We start from the raw sequence: 23025 nt of genomic DNA, 5'->3' as shown, positions 1-23025 counted from the left end.
CTGTTTTGTTCTTTTGTTTATGTTCCAGAAGGGAGATAGAGTTAGGGTCCTCCAGATGGCTAGGTTTGACTACATTTACCTGTGATGCTCTGATGGACTTCCTTCTGTCGTTAGACTGATATGCTTAGGGAAGCTTATCTGCCCCTCCTCCTTCCACCCTTTCCTCTCTTCTCTTCTTCGACTGTCCGAGAGAGAGGAGACACCTTTGTCTCTGCTCTCTCCCTCTTGAGCCATGAGGGCAATACCCACGTCTGGGCGTTGCACTTGCAACTTAGTTAGAACTAGGTATGCCTTTCCTATCTACTATGTATTTCTATAAATAAAGTAGCTTTTTCTTATTTTACTAAGTCTCAGTGATCCTAATGCAGGGTAAAAGCCTGCTACTTAGGTAAATACATACAATGGCACACACGAAGCTCAGACCGCTGACAATCTCTGCTAATATTTATACAAATTACATAACATGTTGTTGGTCTCCAACAGAGATATTCCCCACACCTGAGCTGGTATAAAGGAATTGTGTCTGTGCACAGTGGAGACTGGTGGCTCCAACGTCAGTGGGGCACAGCGACTCTGCTCCGGGTTGTAGTCCGAAAGCTGGCTGGGAGAGACTTCCTGCCTGAAACCCTGGAGCCAATACTGAGCTAGACAGACCGCTGGTCTGACTCAGTATAAGGGCAGCTTCATCTATACCTACTCTTTTCTCTCTTTTTTGCAATTTCATCTTGCACGTATTAAGTTGCAGGAGGGTAGATTTTGATGGAACGTTAGAAGAAATTTCTAATGTTACAATGGAGCCAATGACTTGGGACTAGAGATGGACTCTCCCACTCTAGAAGTCTTCAAGCAGGGGATGGACACCCATCAGTTGGGGATAGTCTCTACCTCTGGATTTCTTGCATTCAGCAGGTGGTTGGACTACACCCAGCCCCAAGTCCCCTCTGTGATGCTCTATTCAAGAGTAGATCTTTAAACCCACTTGCATTGGCTGCCTGTATGTTTCCAAGCTCAATTCAAGGTGCTGGTTTTAACCTATAAAGCCTTACACGGCTTAGGACCACAATACCTGATGGAACGCCTCTCCCAACATGAACCCACCTGTATACTATGCTCAACATCAAAGGCCCTCCTCCGGGTGCCTACTCCAAGGGAAGCTGGGAGTCTGGCAACAAGGGAGAGGGCCTTCTCAGTGGTGGCCCCCAAATTATGGAATGATCTCTCTGACGAGATGTACCTGGCGCCAACACTGTTACCTTTTTGGCGACAGGTCAAGACTTTCCTCTTCTCCCAGGCATTTTAGCATGTGTTTTTAAATTGCTTTTTAAAAATGTGTTTTTAAATTGTATATTTGTTTTTAATGTTTTTAATTGTTGTAAACCGCCCAGAGAGCTTCGGCTATGGGGCGGTATACAAATGCAATAAATAAATAAATAAACCCAGACAAGACTGAGATGCTGCTAGTGGGTGATTCTTCTGACCAGATGGTGGATGTCCAACTTGTTCTGAATGGGGTTGCACTCCCCCTGAAGGAGCAGGTTCATAGCTTGGGGGTTCTCCTAGAACCATCTCTGTCACCTGAGGCTCAGGTAGCCTCGGTGGCACGGAGTGCCTTCTACCAACTTTGGCTGGTGGCCCAACTACGTCCCTATCTGGACAGGGATAACCTGCCTTCAGTTGTCCATGCTCTGGTAACCTCCAAATTAGATTACTGCAATGCACTCTACGTGGGGCTGCCTTTGAAGACGGTTCGGAAACTGCAGCTTGTGCAAAATGCAGTGGCCAGATTGGTAACAGGGACCAGACGGTCCAAACATATAAAACCGATTCTGGCCTGCTTGCATTGGCTGCCTGTATGTTTCCAAGCTCAATTCAAGGTGCTGGTTTTGACCTATAAAGCCTTACACGGCTTGGGACCACAATACCTGATGGAACGCCTCTCCCAATATGAACCCACCCGTACACTACGTTCAAGATCAAAGGCCCTCCTCTGGGTGCCTACTCCAAGGGAAGCTCGGAGGGTGGCAACAAGGGAGAGGGCCTTCTCAGTGGTGGCCCCCAAATTATGGAATGATGTTTGTAACGAGGTGCGCCTGGCACCAACACTGTTATCCTTTCAGCGCCAGGTCAAGACTTTCCTCTTCTCCCAGGCGTTTTAGCATGTATTTTAAATTGTTTTTATATTGTTTTAAATTTTAACATTGTGTTTTAAATTGTTTTTAAAATATGTGTTTTAAATTGTATATTTGTTTTAATGTTTTTAATTGCTGTAAACCGCCCAGAGAGTTTCGGCTATGGGGCGGTATACAAGTGCAATAAATAACTAACTAAATAAATAAACCATACTGAGAATCTCTTGTTCCTACACCGTCTACCTTGTGTGTACCTTGACATCTGAAATGGTGCCCCTGGTTCAAGACTGCACCAATTCCAGCTGTCTTTTTTAAAAAACCAGGGTGTATGGTCTGAAGGCACACGACGTCACCACTTTGAAGAAGCTAAGTGGATCTGAGTCTGGCCAGGTCCTGGATGGGTGGCCACCTGAGAACCACTCATACACACCGCCTTGGGTTCCACGATGGAGGGAAGGTGGTGTATAAATGTAATAAAAATAATATATATATGGTTTCATAAATCTGTGGAATTCATTGCCACAAGATGTTTCGATGACCACTAGCTTTAAAGAGGGATTAGAGGAATTCATGGCAGATTAGATGTCTAGCAATGTCCATGAACCATAATAGCTAAATGTGGGACTTCCATATTCTGGGACAGTATACCTGAAATTACCAGATGCCAGTGACCGATAATATGAGATGGCATCATCAGTATGTTTTGCTTGTGAGCATTTTGCGTAGTATCTAAGATGGACTGGTGGCCCTACAGATGTTGCTGGACTCCAACTTTCATCAGCCCCAGCCAGCATGGCCAATGGTCAGGAATTATGGGAGTTGTAGTCCAACAACATCTAGAGGGGCAAAGGTACTCCATCCCTGAGCTACATTATCACTGCCAGTGTGGGTGTGTGCAGGGCAGGGGCAGACAGATAGATACAGACCTGGGGGTGTTCAGTGTGATAAATAAGACATTTTGAAAGGTGCAGAAATTTAAATGAATGAATATATGCAGAATATCAAAAGCCTTTTCCCCACTTCTGACAAAAGTGGTGATTTACTTAGGTACCAGCCACCCGTTCAAATCATGTGCGGTAGCTAAGGTCTTTTGAAAAGCTAACAATTCTAAATGTTTGTAGTAAAACATCTGATAAAAGAACGACAGTTACAAATTGTACATGGAATGGTGTTCTTTTTTTCCTTCAACATTTTCCAACTATTTAGGACAAAAAAAAAGTTACAATGCTAGACTTCTTTTCATTTAGTTACATAAATAAAATTTTTATAAATATCTCTTTATAAACAATATATAAATAGCTTTACAACATAAATACATTTATGTGTGACATGAATGTACAAACAGCAACCTTATGGCATACATCAGTCTCATGGCAGGGGGGAAGGTATGTGTGTGGAGTGTGTGTGTGTGTGTGTGTGTGTGTGTAGGTAGGTAGGTAGATATATGTGTGTGTATATGGGTATGGTAGGAAGAGTTGTTTTGGATTGCAAAAGGAAAACAAACCCACCCCTGACCTCCACACCCCAAAATTGCTGGTTCCACTACAGGTCCTTGTACCAATAGGATAAGCCCAGCCAGGCCTTATTCGGTAGTCCATCAACAGTGACCCTGGATGACTGTGAGGAGATGTCCCCAAAATGTCCTTGGAATGGAGTGATGGGATGCCGAATGGCAGTCAGTCCAAAGACCTGGAAAGAGAACAGACAATCGATGGATTAGGAATTTCCCAGATCAGCACTAGGTAGACAGGTTAATCTGTGCCTTACGGTGCAATCCTTATGCAGGGCTGAGGGGAGTTAGGATATGGTGGATCTCTGGCTGAGACAGCTAGGTTCTGGCTCAAACAGGCTATGCTGGTGTAAGTCCTGTGTTTGAAGGGCTGCCTGGTCCAAGTCCATTTTAAAGACAACCCTAAGAAGAGGCACCAGAGGAAGCCTTGGCTTTGCCCACCAACAGTTCAGCACCTGGACAGCAGACTGAGCCCGCACATGCAGATCACCTGCTCACCGTGTTCCCCATCACGGTGAGATGTATTGCATTTCTATTTAAATCATTATTTGTTGTTGTTATGTGCCTTCAAGTCAATTACGACTTATGGTGACCCTATGAATCAGCTCCAAGAGCATCTGCCTTGAACCTCCCTGTTCAGATCTTGTAAGTTCAGGTCTGTGGCTTCCTTTATGGAATAAATCCATCTCGTTTGGCCTTCCCTTTTTCTACTCCCTTCCCCAGCATTATTGTCTTTTCTAGTGAATCATGTCTTCTCATGATGTGTCCAAATTATTATTTATTGTTGCTTTTATATCCCACTTTTCTGCCAAACTGCTCAAAGCAGTCTCCTTGACTCTCCCCTTTTCTCCCCACAGCGACCCTGTGAGGTAGTCAGGCTGAGAAATAGTGACAGGCCCAAGGTCACCCAGTGCACTTCATGGCTAAGAGAGGATTTGAACCTTGATGCTACACATCCTGGTCCAACACTCTAACACCACACGGGCTCTTACTAAAATTGTACTAATTCTTTCTAAATTTGTATGTATAGATTTAAATCAGCATATGCAACTATTATATCTGTCTTCTTTACTCTGAGAGACAGTGTGGTGCAGCGGTTAGAGCCCAGGGTTCAAATCCCCACTCAGCCTTGAAGCTTGCTGGGTGACTTCGGGCCAGTCACAGTTTCTCACCCAAACCAACCTCACAGGGTTGTTGGGAGGATAAAATGGAGAAGGAGGAGAACCATGCATACCACCTTGAGCTCTTGGAGGAAAGGTGGGATATAAATGTAATAGTTAAACAAAATGTAAATATGTGTCCTCTTTTTGGACACTGCATGGGGGAACCACCCTAAGTGGCTGTTCCTACACAACAAAAACACAACAAGGGAATTGACTCTTAACAGCGCAATGGCTGTTGCGAACGGTGGGAGAGGATTGGCTGCCGCCCGTGTGTTTGTCCACTTGTCAAAATGCACCCTTTAGAGCCACTCAGCCATCCATCTGAACCCTTATAATGAGCCTCTAGGCTGGATGCTTTTCAGCGTTACCTAGTAATCCTGCTCTTCAAGCCTGGGAATGTATCTGCGCAAGAGGACTGGAGGAGGGAGGCTCAGATACTTGCGGAGAAAAGAGCAGCTCGGTGAAATCATCAATGCGGTGTTGTTTGCAGCCGGTGCGCTGCAGGAGCGAGGGAATTTGCCCCTGCCCTGGGGTTAAAAGGGGTCGTGCGAACAATCCTAGCTGGAAAGAAGCATCTTGCCCGCAGACTCTCCTGCACAGGCGTAGCGCAGCCTGTGCTTCTTGCACAAGGAGCAGCATTCTCCCAAGATATGTCTGGGCAGCAGAGCCTCGCGGATCTGATTTGATTATTTCTACGGGAGTGCTGAATCCGTGGCCCTTCAAATGCTGCTGGGCTACAACACCGGCCATCCAGTGGCTTCTGGTGGCTCCATGCCAATGGGGCAGAGGAATCCACTTTTGGTTTTAGTCCGAACTTTCAAGAAGCTGTCTAAGGTGCTTCAGTCAGCCATGTGAGGACCAGCAGGAGAGCAGCAGAGACGGAGGAGGCTCTGGGCGCATGACCCTTAGGAGCACAGCAGCCATGGCTTGATAGCTTTGCATGCCCCAGCTCCCGTCACATGGACTAGCCATGCGCATGCCTTGCTGTGCACAGAATCCAGCATTGGCTCTGTCCTGGCTCCACGCTGGGACTCCTCAGAGGCAAAATCCTCTGGCAACTGCATCTCTGACGAGGTGGATCCACTCCCCTGATCCATCCCCTGTGGGCCTACAGGCACCTGAGCTCCCCCAGAGCCCCAAGAGGACACCTCTGCCACTGGACTCTGATGGCAGCTCCACAGACTCCTCGGGAGGATTAAGAGAGCCGTACAACTGGGAGAGTCATTACCCCAAGGAGCCAGCAGAAGGTGCCAGCCCTTGAACAAGCCAGAAGGCAGCCTTCAGAGGCAGCCCAGCCCTGCTATAAAACTCAGCCAGTTGCTCCTTGAAAGTTCAGACTAAAACCCGGAGTGGATTTCACTGCCCCAATGACATGGAGCCACCAGTCTCCACTGGATGCAACCCAGACACTTTCAGCACTCTGGGTGATTTCCAATGTTAGTTATTCTCAGAAGGGGCCTATTAAAGTCAAGGGACATAAGAGCTGGACTGGACCAGGCCAGTGTCCCATCTAATCCAGCAACCTGTTCTCACAGTAGCCAACTTGATGCTTGTGGGAAACCTGCAAGCAGGACCCGAGAGCCCCCCTTTAAAGCCATCCAAGTTAGCAGCCATCCCTGCATCACGCGGGAGTGAATTTTGCAGTTTAACTGCATGTGACTTAATTCCATTGATTTCAGTGGGTCTGCTCTGAGTATGACTTAGTGGGATATCACCCCTGAATGCCGGCAGATCCAAACAGGAAAACCAGACTTTATGTTTGTGTCTCTGTTTGAGCTGTGCACAGTTTTGCTTGCAGAGACTTGCCATATAGCAAGGGCGATATTTGCCACCCCAGCAGAGCATGGCAAACAGATGCATGTGGTCAGCCGGTCCAGAACAGCCCCCTGCAAAGTTCTTTGCAGACCTTTGTATGGACATGGGGAGAAATATCACCCAATCCAGGTGGTAAGTTGTTGCACATGAATAGCTCGCCATGTGCAAATAGTCACCCCAGAGAGCAGCCTGAAACGGGAAGCTTGGCTGCTGGCAAGACTTAGGCGCACATTGGTCGCCTTTCAAAACCTCTGCCCAGCTCGATCTTTACTAAGGAAGGGGCCATGTGACCACTGGAGGCTGGTCCATTAGGCCCCACCAATCTCTGTCTGCCCTCAGCCGACTCCCACCTGCCTGCCTCTCCTTATTGGCAACCAGCCCAGGGGGTGCCCTGTCTAGCCCCTTCCTCCTCTTTAATATCTGTGTTGCCCTTGTAGAACTCAGCAGGGAGGAGGAAGGGGACAAACTGGAATGAATGGGCTCTGCCTCACATTTGCTCTTGCTGCACCTACTCCTGGGCTTCCTGCCTTCCGCCCTGCTAGCCCCAATGGGTTCCAGCCGCCATCGCTTATGACAAGCTTGACATTGACCCATACACTGTGCAGAGCTGGGCCTCTCCCATTTTAGCGTTCTGCTCCAAGCAGGTGCCTTTGCCATCTTTGCTATGTAGCAGTTGTGCAGGAGAGTCTCACAAGGCAGCACAAGGGGACGTATAAATAAATAATACCCCACCCCAAAAATACCCTTTGGAGCCAGATCGTTAGAAAGCCAACAAGGCTAACTATAATTCTTTGCAGTGCCTAATTGCGGAAGAAGCAGGTGGGAGCCAAATCTGGGGGATGTTTTCGGGAAAAACGGCATCCTGCCCCACACATGGGGGTCAGGCCGGTTTTGGATCCAAGGTATTTCTCACTGCCTCCCCCCTGCCCCCCATCCTGGCCTCCAAACAAAAGACTTAGCTATTGAGTGGTGGGGTGCCTGTCTCTCAGATTCCTTCAGTCTCTGTGAGAATTTACACACCCACCATTAAGAAAATAATTCTCTCTAATCTTCTGCTCTAGAGAATCAGTGGCCTTAATTCTGACACCCACAAGTCAAAGGAGTATACCTTGTGAAGGCATCACAGCAGCTAAGTGTATGAGTGAAAAAAAGAAAAAACAGTCCCCAGTTCAAATCTCACATTTACTAAGAACCCACGAGATATCCTTACATAAGCCACTACCTTTCAGCTTCAGTACTGCTCCCTCAGTTTCCAATATGGGGATAATTACATTGGCCTACCAGACAGATTTCTTGCAAATATTATTCCAACATAGAAAGTGCTCTGAACACTTTAAAGTGTTACATAAATGCAAAGTATGACTATTCTTAATGGTTTTGATTGACAGTTGCTTGGGTTTGCAATGGTTACAACCAGATATAAGGAAATGTTTGCAGATTTATTATTATTATTATTAATAATAATAATAATAATAATAATTTATATTCCACCCTTCCTCCCAGTAGGAGCCCAGGGCGGCAATTAGTGTGTTGTTGGGAAGATGTTGTTAACATCCAGTTTGCAGCATGTTAACAGCAGGTTAAGGTGCAGAAAAAGGCAACCGAAACAATCAAGGAGCTGAAGAGACTCCCCTGTGAGGAACGGTTGTTATGCTTGGGGCTCTTTAGCTCAGAAGAAAAGGCAACTGGGTTGGGGAAACATGAGAGAGGAGATAAAATGATGACCATGCTGACTGGGGCTGATGGGGATTGTGATCCAAAACATTGGGAGGGCACCAGGTTGGGGAAGGCTGCACCAGTGCTCCTAGGCAACATGCTGCTCCTTTGCTGGGGGAGCCACTTGCCAGTTTGCTATCAGGCCAGATCCAAGGTTCTTGCATTCATTCACAAGCTCTACACAACTTGGACCGCCTGGTTCCTTATGCTGCAACTTTGATCACTGAGGTCTTTTATGGGGGCACTTGTGGTGGTCCCCCATGCCTCTGAGGCTGATTGACCTTTAGCAGGGATTGAGGCTTTAGGGTGGCAGGTCCTGCCCTACGGAAGTCCTTGCCAATATGAGCTCTCCCTGCTTTCTTTGGGATGTCTTTTGGAAACTGTACTGTTCAGGCAAAGCTTTGGAATGCTCTTTATATATATATATATATATATATATATATATATATATAAACCAGTTTTTGTTGATGTTTTTATTGATGCAATTGTGATATGTTTTTATGTCATACACTGCCTTGTTATATATATATATATTTTTTTACAAAACAGCAGTTTATAAATATTTAAAGAAAGAAACTATTTAGTGGGAAGAACCTGTCCTTTTTTTGTTTACATAATCGTGAATGTTGCTGGTTTTACTCATTCTCACCAGGAGTAAAGTTGGCAGCTCCTGTGCTGGCCAGCCAAACAGAGCTACTCGCAGGCAAAGTGCGGGGTGGGGGGTGAAGCTTCTGCAGGGGAAACCTTGAGGTATGCAGGAAAATATTAGGGTTGTAATTTTTAGAGGGAGCGGGGAGAACTCCTGCAATAATCAGAGGAGAGGGCACCGTCCTCCTTGCATTGGGTAAACTGCTGTTTGCTTCCCTTCGGCCTAATGATGAGAAGGAAATCGAGGTTGAGGCTTCCAATAACAGCGCTGGGTTAAGGAAGGAGGAATTAACCCCACCTCAATCCCCACTGCTAAAAGAAAGTTTGGGGCCAATAGCTCAGAATCTGCATACGATAATGCCATTATATTGTTCCTGAACTTACAAGATCTGAACTGGGTGGTTCATGACAGATGCTCTTGGAGGTTGCTGATTCATAGGGTCACCAGAAGTCGTAGTCAACTTGGAGGCACATAACAACAACAATTGTTCCTGTTTGGGGATCAAGCCAGCCCTACATAGGAACACAGGCGCTGCCTTAAAATGACTCAGACCGTGGGTCTATCTAGCCCAGTAATGTCTGCACTGACTGGCAGCAGCTCTCCAAGGTTTCAGGCAAGAGTCTCTCCTAGCCCCACCTGGAGATGCCGCCAGGGGTTGAACCTGGGGCCTTCTGTATGCAAGGCAGACGCTCTTAACACTGAGCGACAGCTCGGCCCCAAAGGCCTAGAGCACCGACTACTGGCAAGGGTCTCCAAATCCAAGCGCTAACCAAGCCTGACCCGGCTTAGCTTCCAAGATGAGATTGGGCACGTACACAGGGCTAGCTGCATGTGCTAGCGCTGCAGAACATGCGCTCAGAGTTTGCTGATCCAAGAAAAGTAAAACCGTCGAGGTACTCTGCTGGTTTCTGGGCTGGCTGAAGAGCAAGACCAGAACAGGAGCTCTGCAGCTCAGGGAGAGGTCAAGAAATATTGTTGCAGGTCCCCAACTGGAATAAGAGCAAGCACCACCTCATGGCCCTGGCTGAGTTGTAGCATGCCCCCGTCGGATTTCATCTTCACAACAACCTTGCCGGGTAGGTTAAGCCTGAAGATGACTCGCCCAAGATTATGCCCAGGTGAGTAGGATTCACCATGGAGTGGGGATTTGAGCCACACACTCCTCAGGCCAACTCAGTCTTGGCCGTTGCTCCATCCTGGGACTGAGACTCATAATCCAGCCCACTTGTCAAAGATTCTGCATGGGGAAACTAAGTCAGGGACTGCCTGTGCCCTGAAGCATGCATAAAACCAACTCAGTGTGCTGAAGACCCCATGGAAAACAGGTCTGCCTGACTTGGCTTCAAGACATTCACAGCCAAAGAGGGCTTTAGAATCTGCTCCTCTCCCTAGGCATGTCGATGCCCAGAAAGGGGGGGGGAATCCAAACTTTAATCACTGACCATTTGTGTCTCTTCTCCTGGGACCCCAAAGACGCTCTTTGAAGCCACTGAAATGGAGGGGTTTTCCCTCCCAGAGGCTTTAAGTGTGGGCCCCTGAACCTTGTCCCGGCCAGCCCAAGGTGTTTTTTCTGCCCGAGAGGAAGGTACAAGATGGCTTCTCCCCCATTACATGGACACCAGAAATGGGACAGCACCCTCCATGGCAACAGAGGGCAGTGGGGCAGCTTAGGGGGTGCAGGGCAGGACAAGGGGTACATAACCTTGTCAAGCCCCTATCCCTCAGCATTTCCCCCTGAGGCTGCTGATTCCCTCAGCTCTGAGGGCTGCCCCTAATCCCTGTAGATCAGGGCTGGGCAACCTCCGAGATCTCACTTTGGTCCAAGGAGGCCATTTTCCCAAAGCAGGCCCATCTGCCTCGCACCTGTGCAGAGCGTAAATGTTGCCTGACAGCTTTGGGTTGTGCCTCTTCTGCCATCGGGAAAGCCAGAAGAATTGTGAGGGCAAGTCTTTTGATGCAGCATTTGCACCTTATTTATTTTTATTCCATCCATTTATATCCCAGCTTTCCTCCAAAGAGCACCCAAACATGATTTCTTTATCCTCACAACAACCTTGTGAGGTAGGTTAGGCTGTGGCACAGCAACTGGGCCAAGGTCCCAGGCTATGGTCTGAAGGCACATGAGGCCAGCACCCTGCTGAAGCAGGTCTGGTCAGTGCCTGGATGGGAGACCACCTGGGAGCCATATGTAAGCCGCTTTGGGTTTCTATCATGAAAATAAAGGCAGGGTATAAATGTAATAAATAATAATAATAAGGTCCCCCAGTGAGTTTCATGCCCAAGTGGGGATTTGAACCCAGTCCAGCACTCTAACCACTATACCACACTGGCGCTCTTGCGGGTGGGTTGTTTTAAACATGAAACCAGTGTTGTCAATTCCATGACCTAAGCCTGCTGCTGAAGGAGCCTCTGCAGTCAATCACAAACAGAGGTAGAGGAGAAGACGCACCAGCAACACTGATGGAGGGAGCAGCGGCCTAAGGATCAGAGGGCTATCTCAGGTCGCAGGTTCAATCCTCCGATGGCATCCCCAGGTAGGGCTGGGAACGTCCCGTCCACTGTTTGAAGCCCTGGAGAGCCGCTGCCAGCCAGTTTAGTCAATCCTGAGCTAGACGGGCCAGTCAGGCAGCTTTCTACGTTCCTCTCAATTCTGGGTAACCCTACAAAGAAGATTGCACGGCCCGGGGCTGAAGGCCCGGGGTGTGTGGACTACTCACCGCCTCTAGGTGTCGCCCGCTGGCCGCCCTCGACGGCTCAGCAGCCCAGGCCGCTCATGGAGCCGATGCGGTCTAGCTTGAGGCCAAAGCAGCCCTTCGAGAGGCCCTTCTTGGCGAGGCCCTTGAAGCGCCGCGACCCTCCGCCGCCTCCGCCTCCTCCGCCGCCTCCACCGGCATGGTGCTCCGGGTGCATCCCCCGCGCCCAGCTGCCCCGCGATTGCTTGGTGTCGGTGCGCAGGTCCCGCATCAGCCTCGACGACGAGGACCCTTTGCCCTTCTGCTGCTGCTGCTGCTGCTGCGACGAGGAGCTCTGCTTAGTCCCTCCGCCGCCACCGCTACGCGCAGCGCCCGCCGCGGGCCCCGACGACGCCTCCAGCAGCTCCGCCAGTTCGCGCCCCAGCGCCGCTGCCGCAGCCGCGCTGCCCGAGGGGCCCTGCACGAGAACGCGGGAGAGGAGTCAGCCAGGCCAGCTGTGGCTGCAAGGCGGGCGGGGAGAGAAGGACGAGGACCCCCACCGACCCCACGCCCTCGCCGGGGGGCTACTTGGCCATTTCTCCTTTCCGCTCAGCCCGGACGTCACCTCGATGAAAGGGCTAAACCGGCTGGGTTTATTGTATACATTTCTCGACTGGGTGTCGAGAAAGAGGGCAGAAAATGAAGGGAAGGAACGTTCAGGCTGGAGACGGTGGAAGTGGAGGTCCCATCAGGACCACCCCCCAAAAAAACACACACAGCCCAGTACCTTGTTACCTCCCTTTCCAGCCAGGCTCCTAGCAGTCACCTCGAGGAGTGGTCCCAGGATAGTGGGGGGGGGGGAGAGAGAATTTAGGTGGCCGGTCTGAACATGGGGCTGGCATCACCTCGAGGAGTGGTCCCAGGATAGTGGGGGGGGGGAGAGAGAATTTAGGTGGCCGGTCTGAACATGGGGCTGGCACCCAAACCCACTCATTCTCCCCGTCCTCAGCCATAAGCCACTGGCTTACTCCGCGGAAGACCCAGGTCTCGAGTCTTTTGGAAAGGAAAGGAAATTGGTTTTTTTGGGGGGGATGCCGATTGAACATGGGTAGGGTGGGTGGGTTTGGACCAGACCTCTTCCAGATCAGGTCAGTGGCTACTCTCTCCTCACCCCTTCCCCACAATCAGCAGCGCCTGCTGGGAAGGGAAGGGCAACTGGGGGGGCACGCCATTAACGCCCCCTGCATCCTTTTCTGTCGCTCCCCCTGGGGAGAAGGGTCCCTAGTCACCCAACTTTTACTGTTGAAATTGATGACCATGACTAACGTAGGTCCATGAGTTCCAAAGGGTCTACTCTGAGTAAAAGTTAGTTGAAGACGACCCAAGGATACCCCCCATTTCCACCGTCACCTCCAGATCTCTGCAGGAACACCCACTTTCTCATATCCATCCAGACTGCTTCTTGGAAGGACTCCTGGGGGTCTCCCAGCTCCCTGTTCCCTCCGCTTGCCTCTCCTTATGGGCGGGCGGGGGGAGGCCGAATCGCTTCCCTTCCCGCTGCCGCCGACCCCTCCCCTGGGAAAAGAGGGTGGGTCACCCTAGCGGGAAGCCGCCCCGTCGGTCTTGCCTCTGCCCTCTCAGCACCACGAGGCGATGGAAAGCAGCCGGCGGCAGCTGGAGGAGACGCGAGGAGAAGGCGTCCCTCTTGCTCGGCCAGAGAAGGCACCCTGGGCTGGGCCGCCCCGTCAGGCAGAGGCTCACGGGGGAGCCCGCTTCTACCGCCTGGGCGCACCTGCGACATCGCAGCCATGGACTTGCGGGGCGGCGCGAGGAATCTCGACAGAGAATCCCCGGCTCTGCCCACTGGCCGCCTTTAAGGCAGGAGAGGGCAGCCGCCCTTGAAAAGGAGTCAAAGCCGGCACTGAATCGGGACAACTTTTCTCTCCTTTCTGCTCCTCGCCTCAAATGCTGGGGTCCCGCCGCACCCTCGCTCCCCACCTCTCCGTTCACCTCTCCGCCCATCACCCTTTCCCTCCTACTCCTGGAGCTTCCCGGGTAGACCCCGACGGAGACGAGAGGAGACCTTCAGGAGTCAACCCGCCCACCCTCGAATACCCGCCCCCCTTACCTTCTGCAGGTTCTGGGGAGCCGGCTTGGCCTCCAGCCCCAAGGCCAGCAGCGCCAGCAACAGTGCGCAAGCCGCGACGTGCCAGATGTACATCCTGGGGGCCGTGGCGGGCGGGCGAAGAGAGCAGAAAAGAAGGGGCCGCGGTATAGAGGGGCGCGGGAGGGGCCCCCTCGACGGCGGGAGGAGCGGAGTTGTAGAGAAGCGCGGCCGGCAGGCTGTCCCGGAGCAGCTGCGGCGCCTCTCCAGAAGACGACTTCGCTCTCCTTCGACGGCCAGAACCGCTTGCAGCGCCGGGATCGCCCTCGGCCCTTTATAGGCAACCTGCCCGGTGATGTCATTCTCCGCCTCACTCCCGGGGGGGGGAGGGGAGAGAGCGAGAGCCAGACGCCTCCGCCGGGGACTTGGATTTCACGATCCTTACTAGACGGGGAGTCCAGAGATTCTGCTGGGAGGCGTGGAAGGAAGGGGGTGGGCAGAGGAGCGTGCCGTTTGTGTGTAGGTGCCCGTGTATATACTGGAGGTGCTTTCGTGTGTGTGTGTGGGGGGAATATGGTTCGAGGCCGCACCAGCGTGTCTGTCGGGGGAGAAGGCAAGGGGGTCCGCACTTTGCAGACGCGCCTTGTTTCAGCGCGCACCTGTAGCCTGGCATCGCGCGGTCGGTCAGTGAAGGCGTCCCAGTACATATTAGTGCAAGTGTAGGCGCTTATAATAACGTCCCACACACACACACACACACATGCACACACACGTGTCTCTCCAGGAATAATGTTGCCCCCCACCTCTGAAGAGAAGATTGGTTGCTGGTGTTTGGTGTTTGAAGTGTCTTGGGAACCCCCCCAAATCCAGAGTCATGTTTAGGGAAAGCAGTTCTCTTCCCTGAGGACAAGCTTTCGTCTGAAAATGGACAGATGAGCAACCCGGTTTTGAACTGGCGTGTGTGGAGCGGAGTGGGGGTGCGTGCGTGGGGGTGGGGAGTGTTTGGGACACTTGGCCTCTGAATGCGACACCTTTGAGTCCCCTCCTGGCTCTGGAAGAGAAGACTTTTGAGAACTCCTCCTTCTCCGGAAAAGACAGGTCTGTTCATGCAGGCTTGTGTCTGAGCATCTATAACCAGGCTGGGGTTGTACTCCCTCGCAGGGGTGCGGTGGGTGGGACAAAGTTCCTAAGAGTTCCCCCAAAAGCCACACAGATGCCCACACGCCCCTATGACCAGCGAAGCGTGTGAATGAGCCAACAGCCAACTCTCAGGAGCCCAGAGGTTATCTCAGAGGGCAGCGCTCCGGGGTGGGGTGTTTGAGGGACAAGGTAAACAAACGAAGAGACAGCAGCCCCTTCGTGTGTTTGAATCAGCCTTGTCGGGAACAACCTGGAAGGGGCGCCAGTGCTTGCAGAGCTCAGGTTGCATTTCCACCTGTGACTGTGCGCACGCGTGTGTATGCATGGACGTGGAGTGTAAGTTTATGGGGGCGGGGAAGGAGGGCCTTCCTGTGCACACACAGACACAGCGTCGAAGGCGAGGGGTTCAGAGGATCTCCCCCTCCACACGCAACCCACCCGAGAGGGGAAGCGCTAGGACTCTGGGAGTGACTATCAAAGTGCGCTTTTCTTCTTGCGACGGGACCCCCGATTTGGATTAGGGCTGCAAGGCGAGGGGCACTAACCCCTTCCTTTGGGTCTCCGCTGCTCCTGGTCCAAATTGTCCCCCCTCCCAATTGCCATTGTCACGGAGGGAGAAAAAAAACCAGGCAACCCCCCCCCCCAGTCTTTGCTGGCATAGCGTTACCACTTGATTCATTTGCACCCCCCATATCCCCGCCCCCAGTTTGGATCTGGTGGGTATTCTTTTCCAAGCCTCAGGTGGCAACGAGGCTGGGGGTTTTGCCCTCTTTGCAGGAATGCACCCCCTCCAGTTCTTGATGAAGACGCTGCCCCATCCGGTCCGAATTCGCACGCACACGCTTACAGGGTCCAGGGAAGCGATGGCAGTGGGCCGGGCTTACACGGGAGCTGCCCCCCAAGCTGGTTTGACCCTCTTGCAGGAGACTGGAAAGGGCGACAGACTCAAAAGGGAAGGGGAGGGGGAGTTCATGAGCCCTGACCTAAAGGGTCCAAATCTACTGTATGCTCTTAAAGGTGGCTTTATGGAAGAGGGAGGAAATTCTGCCCCCAAGGGAGACTCCAGCAAAAGCTCTGCTGCACAAGCCCCATTGAAAGGAAAGGCAGTGTCGACACATAGGAACACAGGAAGCTGCTGTATATTGAGTCAGACCATTGTTCCATCCAGCTGCATATTGTCCACACTGACTGACAGCAGCTTTTCAGAGTGGGGACACTCTCAGCTCTATCTGGAGATGCCAGGGACTGAAGTATTATAATTAGCATTAGCATTAACATTTATTCATCACTTTTTACAAAAAGCAACTTACAAATATACAAAATATTGAAACTTTAAACCCAAATACACAGAATAAAAATACAACAGAGCAGTTGTTCCAACACTTCCCCCTCCCATGGACCACTTGAAAGTTGCTGAGGGTCTTGGCAGACCGCTTCATGATTTGTTTCCACCTGTTGTAACAACTGTAATGTGCCATGCTAGGGGCTGGGTGGCTTTTCATTGGATTTGCACCGCTCCTTTCATTCCTTATATTCCATCTTATTGTATTATATTTGGCATTCCATAGAATTCAAACTGTAATAACTAAAATGCAACATAAGAAATGAAAGAAGCAGTGCAAATAACATTAAAATTAATAAAAAAATTTAATGTGGACGTGTTGCGGACCACTGGTGATCCACAGACCACAGCTTGGGAACCTCTGCAATAGAACAATTCCCAGAGGGGTTCATCTGATCAATCCACAAGGATAAAAAGGATGACTCCAACCCTACTCCACTAAAAGATGAGCACCTTTGATGATTAGGAAAAACAACTGACTTTTGTACTCTCTTCCTCAGTAGAGGGAACCCAAGATGTACCCCAAACGGTGACATTAGTCAACAAGCTGAAATTTGGCACATGCATATGCTATGGCATAGCCCAAGATGGCCAGACATGTTTTAAAAGGGGGACAGTTGAACCTCTCTCTCTCTTTCTCAAAATGGGGGGCTCAAAGTGTACCCCCAAATGGTTGTGCTGCCCTGACATTCAGTACAAAACTGAAATGTGGAACGTACATAGCCTCTTTGATTACTACCAGTCTTACTTTTCTCTCTCTCTCGAAAAATGGGGCAAGAAGTGAACCCCAAAGAACTGAAGGTACTTTCACATCACCTAAATTGGAAGCTGACTTTTGGGAGACCCTAACCCTAAGGCACAATTATGACAACAGAAGTGTGAAAAATGGCTTCTCCTCTGGGTAAACGTGAATCTGAAAATACTGTTGAAAGAGAATGTGGAGCACAGAAGATTACAGGTGGAAAAGAAAGAAATACTCCCTGTTTCAAGCATGAGTCACAGTTCCCTTTTCTCAATATGAAGAATACTTGACTTTTCTAGTGCTTTTTATGAAAGGGGGTACCCCCCACCTAATAGCATTATGTTTTAATTGTTGTAAACCGCCCAGAGAGCTTCGGCTATGGGGCGGTATACAAATGTAATAAATAAATAAATAAAATAAAAAATGAGTCATTTTTATATGAACAGCAAAAACAAATGCATGCTGTAGCAATGACTGCTGATATGACCCCAAGATGTGGCCTTCCTCCTGAGTCAGAGCATTCCTCGTATCATATCCTGTACTCAGAGTTACAGCAGTGGCCAAGTCTGACTTGTAAGTGCTCCAGAGCCACTCCCCTTCTTCACCTTTTCCACAGTTTTTGACCATTGCAGACACTCTGGCTTCAATACAAAGCCAGACTTTTTTAATTTTCTCAAACTCCCCCTGCCTCCCTTCTGCTTTGCTTAACATCCAGTATGATGCAGAGTTCTGCTGGACTCCGAAGCTTGCATGCTATTTTGTGGCATTTTGGTTGGTCACAATAAAGGTACAGTGGGATTTCTCAAAACAAGTGTCAGTTTAACCAGTAGCCATGCATGTTGGTGTAATGCGCAACCTACCTCTTCCTCTACTTAGCTTAGAGGTTTTCTCTCTGATAAAAAACATATGCATTTGGCTGGCATGCTGAAGACTGGGAAAAGTGCCCCAGGCGATGACATCATCCTGGCCCCTGCTGTGAAATGTGGCCAGGCTTCATCCTTGCCCCACTAGTTTAAATTGCTTTTTAAAAATGTGTTTTTAAATTTGTATATTTGTTTTTAATGTTTTTAACTGTTGTAAACCGCCCAGAGAGCTTTGGTTATGGGGCGGTATACAAATGCAATAAATAAATATACCACTGTCTGTACTCCTGCACTGCCCATGCCTGCATACACAGCAAACGTTTAAAGCACAATGAAAACACATCCCTTCCACCAAAGAATCCTGGGAACTGTAGTTTGTTAAAGGAGCTGGGAATTGTAGTTCTTTGAGGCTTAAACTGCAATCCCCAGGATTCTTGGGGTGGTGGTGGTGGTGGTGTATGTGTGTGTGTATGTGAGGCAATGAGCTTTAAATGTTTGGTATGTGTACTGCCAATGGCTCCCAAAGGTCTCCAGCACAGGGTCTTTCCCAGATCAGCTACTTCTCAGACCCATTAAGCTGAAGCTGCCAGATTTTAAACGTCTTCATGCAAAGCATGTGCTCTGCTTTAGAGTCTAAAGTGGTGCAAGTAGCATTTGTTTGTGTTTTCTCCTTGCTATCCTTGCTACTCCTCTCCATCCCCCCTATGACATTTTAGGTAGCAAGTGCCGTAGATCTCTCCTTGTTCCTAGGGCTGGGAGGGCTCCATTGTCGGGCCTGGGAGCAGAGTTGTCCTGGGAGATCCTCCCAGCCAGGGTGCCCAGGAGCCAGGACTCATCTAGATGGGAAGGGTGGCTCCCTGCCTCTCTGTTTTGGAGGGAATACTGGTAGGCAGAGAGAAAGTTTTTAGGAAGGCTGCTTTCGAAGACTTTAATCCCCTCTGCCACCATCAATGAGTGGCAAAGAGCACTTCCAGACAACTTGTTTCTTGAGCTTCCATCCTGGTTTGTCCGCAGGGAGATTAGATGACGTTGGCTATCTAATGAGCATTTGTTCTGATTTACTTGCAGGGCGGTTAGATGTGGATGTTGCGTCTAAACAAGTATCCCTCACTTTCCAACGCATTTCCCCATCACTTTCCTTATCACACAAAGGCCAGTCTTTTGAGGAAGCGGATTTGTTGCGCAAGACTTCCAAAGCAACTGCAATTGCACAACATGAATTTGATGGTATGTGATTGAATCCCATTCGAAAATCGTGAAATCGCTGAAAGCACCTTATTAGCAGACTCAGATCAAATATTAATTGGGTGGGGCAACAGGAATATCTGCCCCAGACAGGGGTGCAAATGCCTTGTCACGTATTATTAAAATGATGCTGCATTGTGTCACATCTTCTGTTCAGTATGGAATAATTAGACCTCTCCCGCCTGCCCCCTGCTTATGGTCTGGTTTTCTAACCAGCTCTCAAACCAACAGAAGTTATTATTACCTATTCCACATTTGATCAGTTTACTAGCCAAAAGATCATGGAGGATGTTGTCAAATGTTTTGCTAAAATGTAGTTAAATTATGACCACAGCACTCACTAAGCTAGTAACCCAAGCAAAAAAAGAGATAAGACTAGTCTGGCAAGATTTGCTCTTGGCAAATCCAGGCTGGCTCTTATTAACCACTGCATTGTTAGAAAGATGGGCTCCTTTATAATACATTATTGTATTGCCCCGATATTGAAGTCATGCAGTTTCCCAGGTTCTTCTTTGTCACCTCTCTGAAGATTTGAGAACACTTTTCTCCAGTCCTGTGGCACCTTGCTTCTTCTCCAGGATTTCTCAAAGATTACAGATGATCTGAGAGTAAACCAGTGTTCCTTTAACACCCTAAGCTGCAATTCATCTGGCCCTGGATTTTAACGGTTAATTATCACTTAAGAATAGCATGCTTCACTCTCACAAAGGCACACATTTTGGGGTGTATGAATGAAGCATGGTTCTAATTCAGTCAAGGAAAAAAACCTGTGGCCTCCTCCAGATGTCCTATTTATTGTGAATTCATGATTATTTGTGCTCATGATGGTATCAGAGTGGTTATATATGATCTCACTTTCCACACTGTTTGAACCTGCAAAAGTTTCACAGTGGACATACTGCTTCATTTTCAGCCAGTGTGCGTCCCATAGCTTCCTACTGAAATCCAATACCTTTCCATACCACAAATGTTTTGGTTTATTTTTTGTCCTACTTTTGTGGCGTTATAGCACAAGATCACCACCACCACCACCACAAAACTACCAGTTGTTGGAAGTGGGGCAAGAGCAGCTCCTGTTTTGCTCTTTTATTTGTGCTCCAGAAGGGAGATAGAGCTAGGGTCCTCCAGATGGACAGGCTTATTTACCTTTTACCTGTGATGCTCTGACTGACTTCCTTCTGAAGCTTACCTGCCCCTCCTTCTTCTGCCCTTTCCATTCCTTTGTTCTCAGGCTGTCCAGGAGAGAGGAGACATCCCTTTGTCTCTGCTCTTTCTCCAGGCATGGGGCTGACTCCTACACCTGGTTACGCCTCCAACTTAGCTAGTTAGTTAGAACTAGGTATGCCTTTTCTATCTACTATGTATTTCTCTAAATAAAGTAGCTTTTCTTATTTTACCAAGTCTCCAGTGTCAGTGATGCTGATGCAGGGTAAAAGCCTGCTTTCTTAGGCAAACGCACGCAAACGCTGGCACACTCGCATTTCAACATCTGTTGTTACTCTCTGCTGCTGTGGTGCTGCTTTTAAATGAAATTAAGCGACACAACTACCCACAGTGCAACACCAGTTTGAAGGGGCTCCCCATGTCCCAGGAATAAAAAGCATTGCTACTGCCAGTATAGATGCTACCAGTGGGATTGCTGGGCATGGGAAAATATGGGAACTGATTTAAGCATCATTTATAGAAATGACCCACAGAGTCAGCATACCTGACCTGTAGCCACCTGTGCCAACACAGAGTCTGAGATCCAAAGGTGTGCAGTGTTGGAAGTGCGGCAAGAGCAACTCCTGTTTTGTTCTTTTGTTTATGTTCCAGAAGGGAGATAGAGCTAGGGTCCTCCAGATGGACAGGCTTGACTAACTCTACCTGTGATGCTCTGACTGACTTCCTTCCAACATCTTTGGGAAGCTTATCTGCCCCTCCTCCTTCCACCCTTTCCTCTCTTCTCTTCTTCACCTGTCTGAGAGAGAGGAGACAGCTTTGTCTCTGCTCCCTCCCTCCTAAGCCATGAGGGCAACTCCCAAACCCGGTCATTGCACCTCCAGCTTATTTAGTTAGTTAGAACTAGGTATGCCTTTCCTATCTGCTATGTATTTCTATCAATAAAGTAGCTTTTCTTATTTTACTGAGTCTTACATCTCAGTGATCCTAATGCAGGGTAAAAGCCTGCCACTCAGGTAAACGCACACACTGGCACACACACATCTCAGACCGCTGACGATCTCTGCTCATTTATACAAATTTACATAACACTCTTTAGCTTGATTTTATAAGAATTTTATAAACATCTCTAAATCAGAAATATGTAGAATTAAGACATACAGAGCAGGTTAAAGTTGAGATTTCATATAATTTTCTTACTGGTGTCCTTTAAATGACATAATCAAATCTATCTTGTAACCATTTTGGATGCCCTTAGCAGGTTCTGGTAAGCTGAATAGCTTGTTAACCTTTCAGTAAATCACAACACCCAAACAAGCCTACAGACAGCTCTTAAAATTGCAAACACAGGCGGGGGATTTTAAATAGCCACTTCAGGTAGATGTATTCAGTCATCAGGATGAGCAGCTCTTTGCTCCCAAATTTACGTTTGTGGGAAGCCATATCGATCCTAAGGGTTGTTATGTCCAGTGTGAGTCTTACTCAGAGTAAAGCTCAAAGAAGATGTCGAAGTAGTCAAACCAGCTGCGAAAAAAGCAAACTCCACACTAGGGATCATTAGGAAAGAAACTGAAAATAAAACTGCCGATATCATAATGCCGTTTTATAAATCTAAGGTGTAACCGCATTTGGAAAACTGTGTATAGTTCTGGTAGCCTCACCTCAAAAAGGTTATTGCAGAGGTGGAAAAGGTTCAGAAGAGGGCAACCAGAATGATCAAGGAGGTGGAGCGACTCCCCTATGAGGAAAGGTTGCAGCATTTGGGGCTTTTTTTGTTTAGAGAAAAGGCGAGTAAGAAGTGATACGACAGAAGTGTATAAAATGATGCATTGGATGGAGAAAGTGGAAAGGGAAAAGGTTTTCCTCCCTTTCTCATAACACTAGAACTTGTGAACATCCAACAGAGCTGAATGCTGGAAGATTTAGGACAGACAAAAGAAAGTGCTTCTTCACACAGCGCAGAGTTAAACTATGGAATTTGCTCCCATAGGAAGCAGTGATGGCTGCCAGCTTGGATGGCTTTGAAAGATGATTAGATGCTGGCCCAGCCCCAGGCATGCCAGGGCCCTTGGGCACCAGCTTGCCCCGGGCCCCGGCATGTGCACACATGTGTGCACACACGCATATGCATCTGCGGACGTGCCCCACCTACCTGTCTCCTGTCTTTTGTGGCTATGTGGGCTGCGCACGCGGCACTACCTTTAACCAAGATGGCGGCAAAGGTTTCCCTAAGGGGCTGATGCCTCCACCACCATCTTGGTTGATGGCACTCATGCGTGCTATGCGCGTGCATCTCTGCCATCAACTAAGATGGCAGCGGGGCATCAGCACCTTAGGGAAACCTCAGCCGCCATCTTGGTTAATGGCAGCTGCAAAAGATGACTGCAGAGAAAGGTAGGTGGAGTGAGGGAATGGTGGGCAGCTTGGAAGCTCCGCGGATTGTGGAAGGGGGCAGGAGGGGCCCCTCAGGGCCCTTGTAGCCCCAGGGGCCCTTGGTAAGGGTCCTACTTAGCCGCCCTTTGGAGTCAGCCCTGATTAGACAGATTCATGAAGGATAGCCCTGATGGCTATGCTCTGACTCCTTAGTCAGAGATGGAATGCTTCCAAATAACAGTTGCTAGAAACCACAGGAGGAGAGAGTGCTCTTGTACTTGGTTCCTGCTTGGAGGTTTCTGATAGGCATCTGGTTAGCCACTGTGAGAACAGAATACTGGACTAGATGGGCCCCCTTTGGCCTGATCCAGCCGTAGGGCTTTTCCTACATTCTTGTTAAC

General features: G+C 49.2%; 1 protein-coding gene across 1 annotated transcript; it reads right to left on the bottom strand.

Annotated features, from left to right (window-relative positions):
• Positions 1 to 3408: 3408 nt before the first annotated feature.
• Positions 3409 to 14048, bottom strand: NPPC (natriuretic peptide C). Its single transcript, XM_061634528.1, has 3 exons — positions 13783 to 14048; positions 11700 to 12132; positions 3409 to 3818 (listed from the first exon to the last, which is right to left on the bottom strand). The coding sequence occupies exons 1-2, from the start codon at positions 13873 to 13875 to the stop codon at positions 11737 to 11739; spliced, it is 489 nt and encodes a 162-aa protein (XP_061490512.1). The 5' UTR covers positions 13876 to 14048; the 3' UTR covers positions 3409 to 3818; positions 11700 to 11736.
• Positions 14049 to 23025: the final 8977 nt, after the last annotated feature.

The sequence above is a fragment of the Rhineura floridana genome, chromosome 7 (assembly GCF_030035675.1).
Source record: "Rhineura floridana isolate rRhiFlo1 chromosome 7, rRhiFlo1.hap2, whole genome shotgun sequence".
In the NCBI taxonomy this organism is placed as follows: Eukaryota; Metazoa; Chordata; class Lepidosauria; order Squamata; family Rhineuridae; genus Rhineura; species Rhineura floridana.
This window is presented reverse-complemented; position numbering and strand designations above follow the sequence as displayed.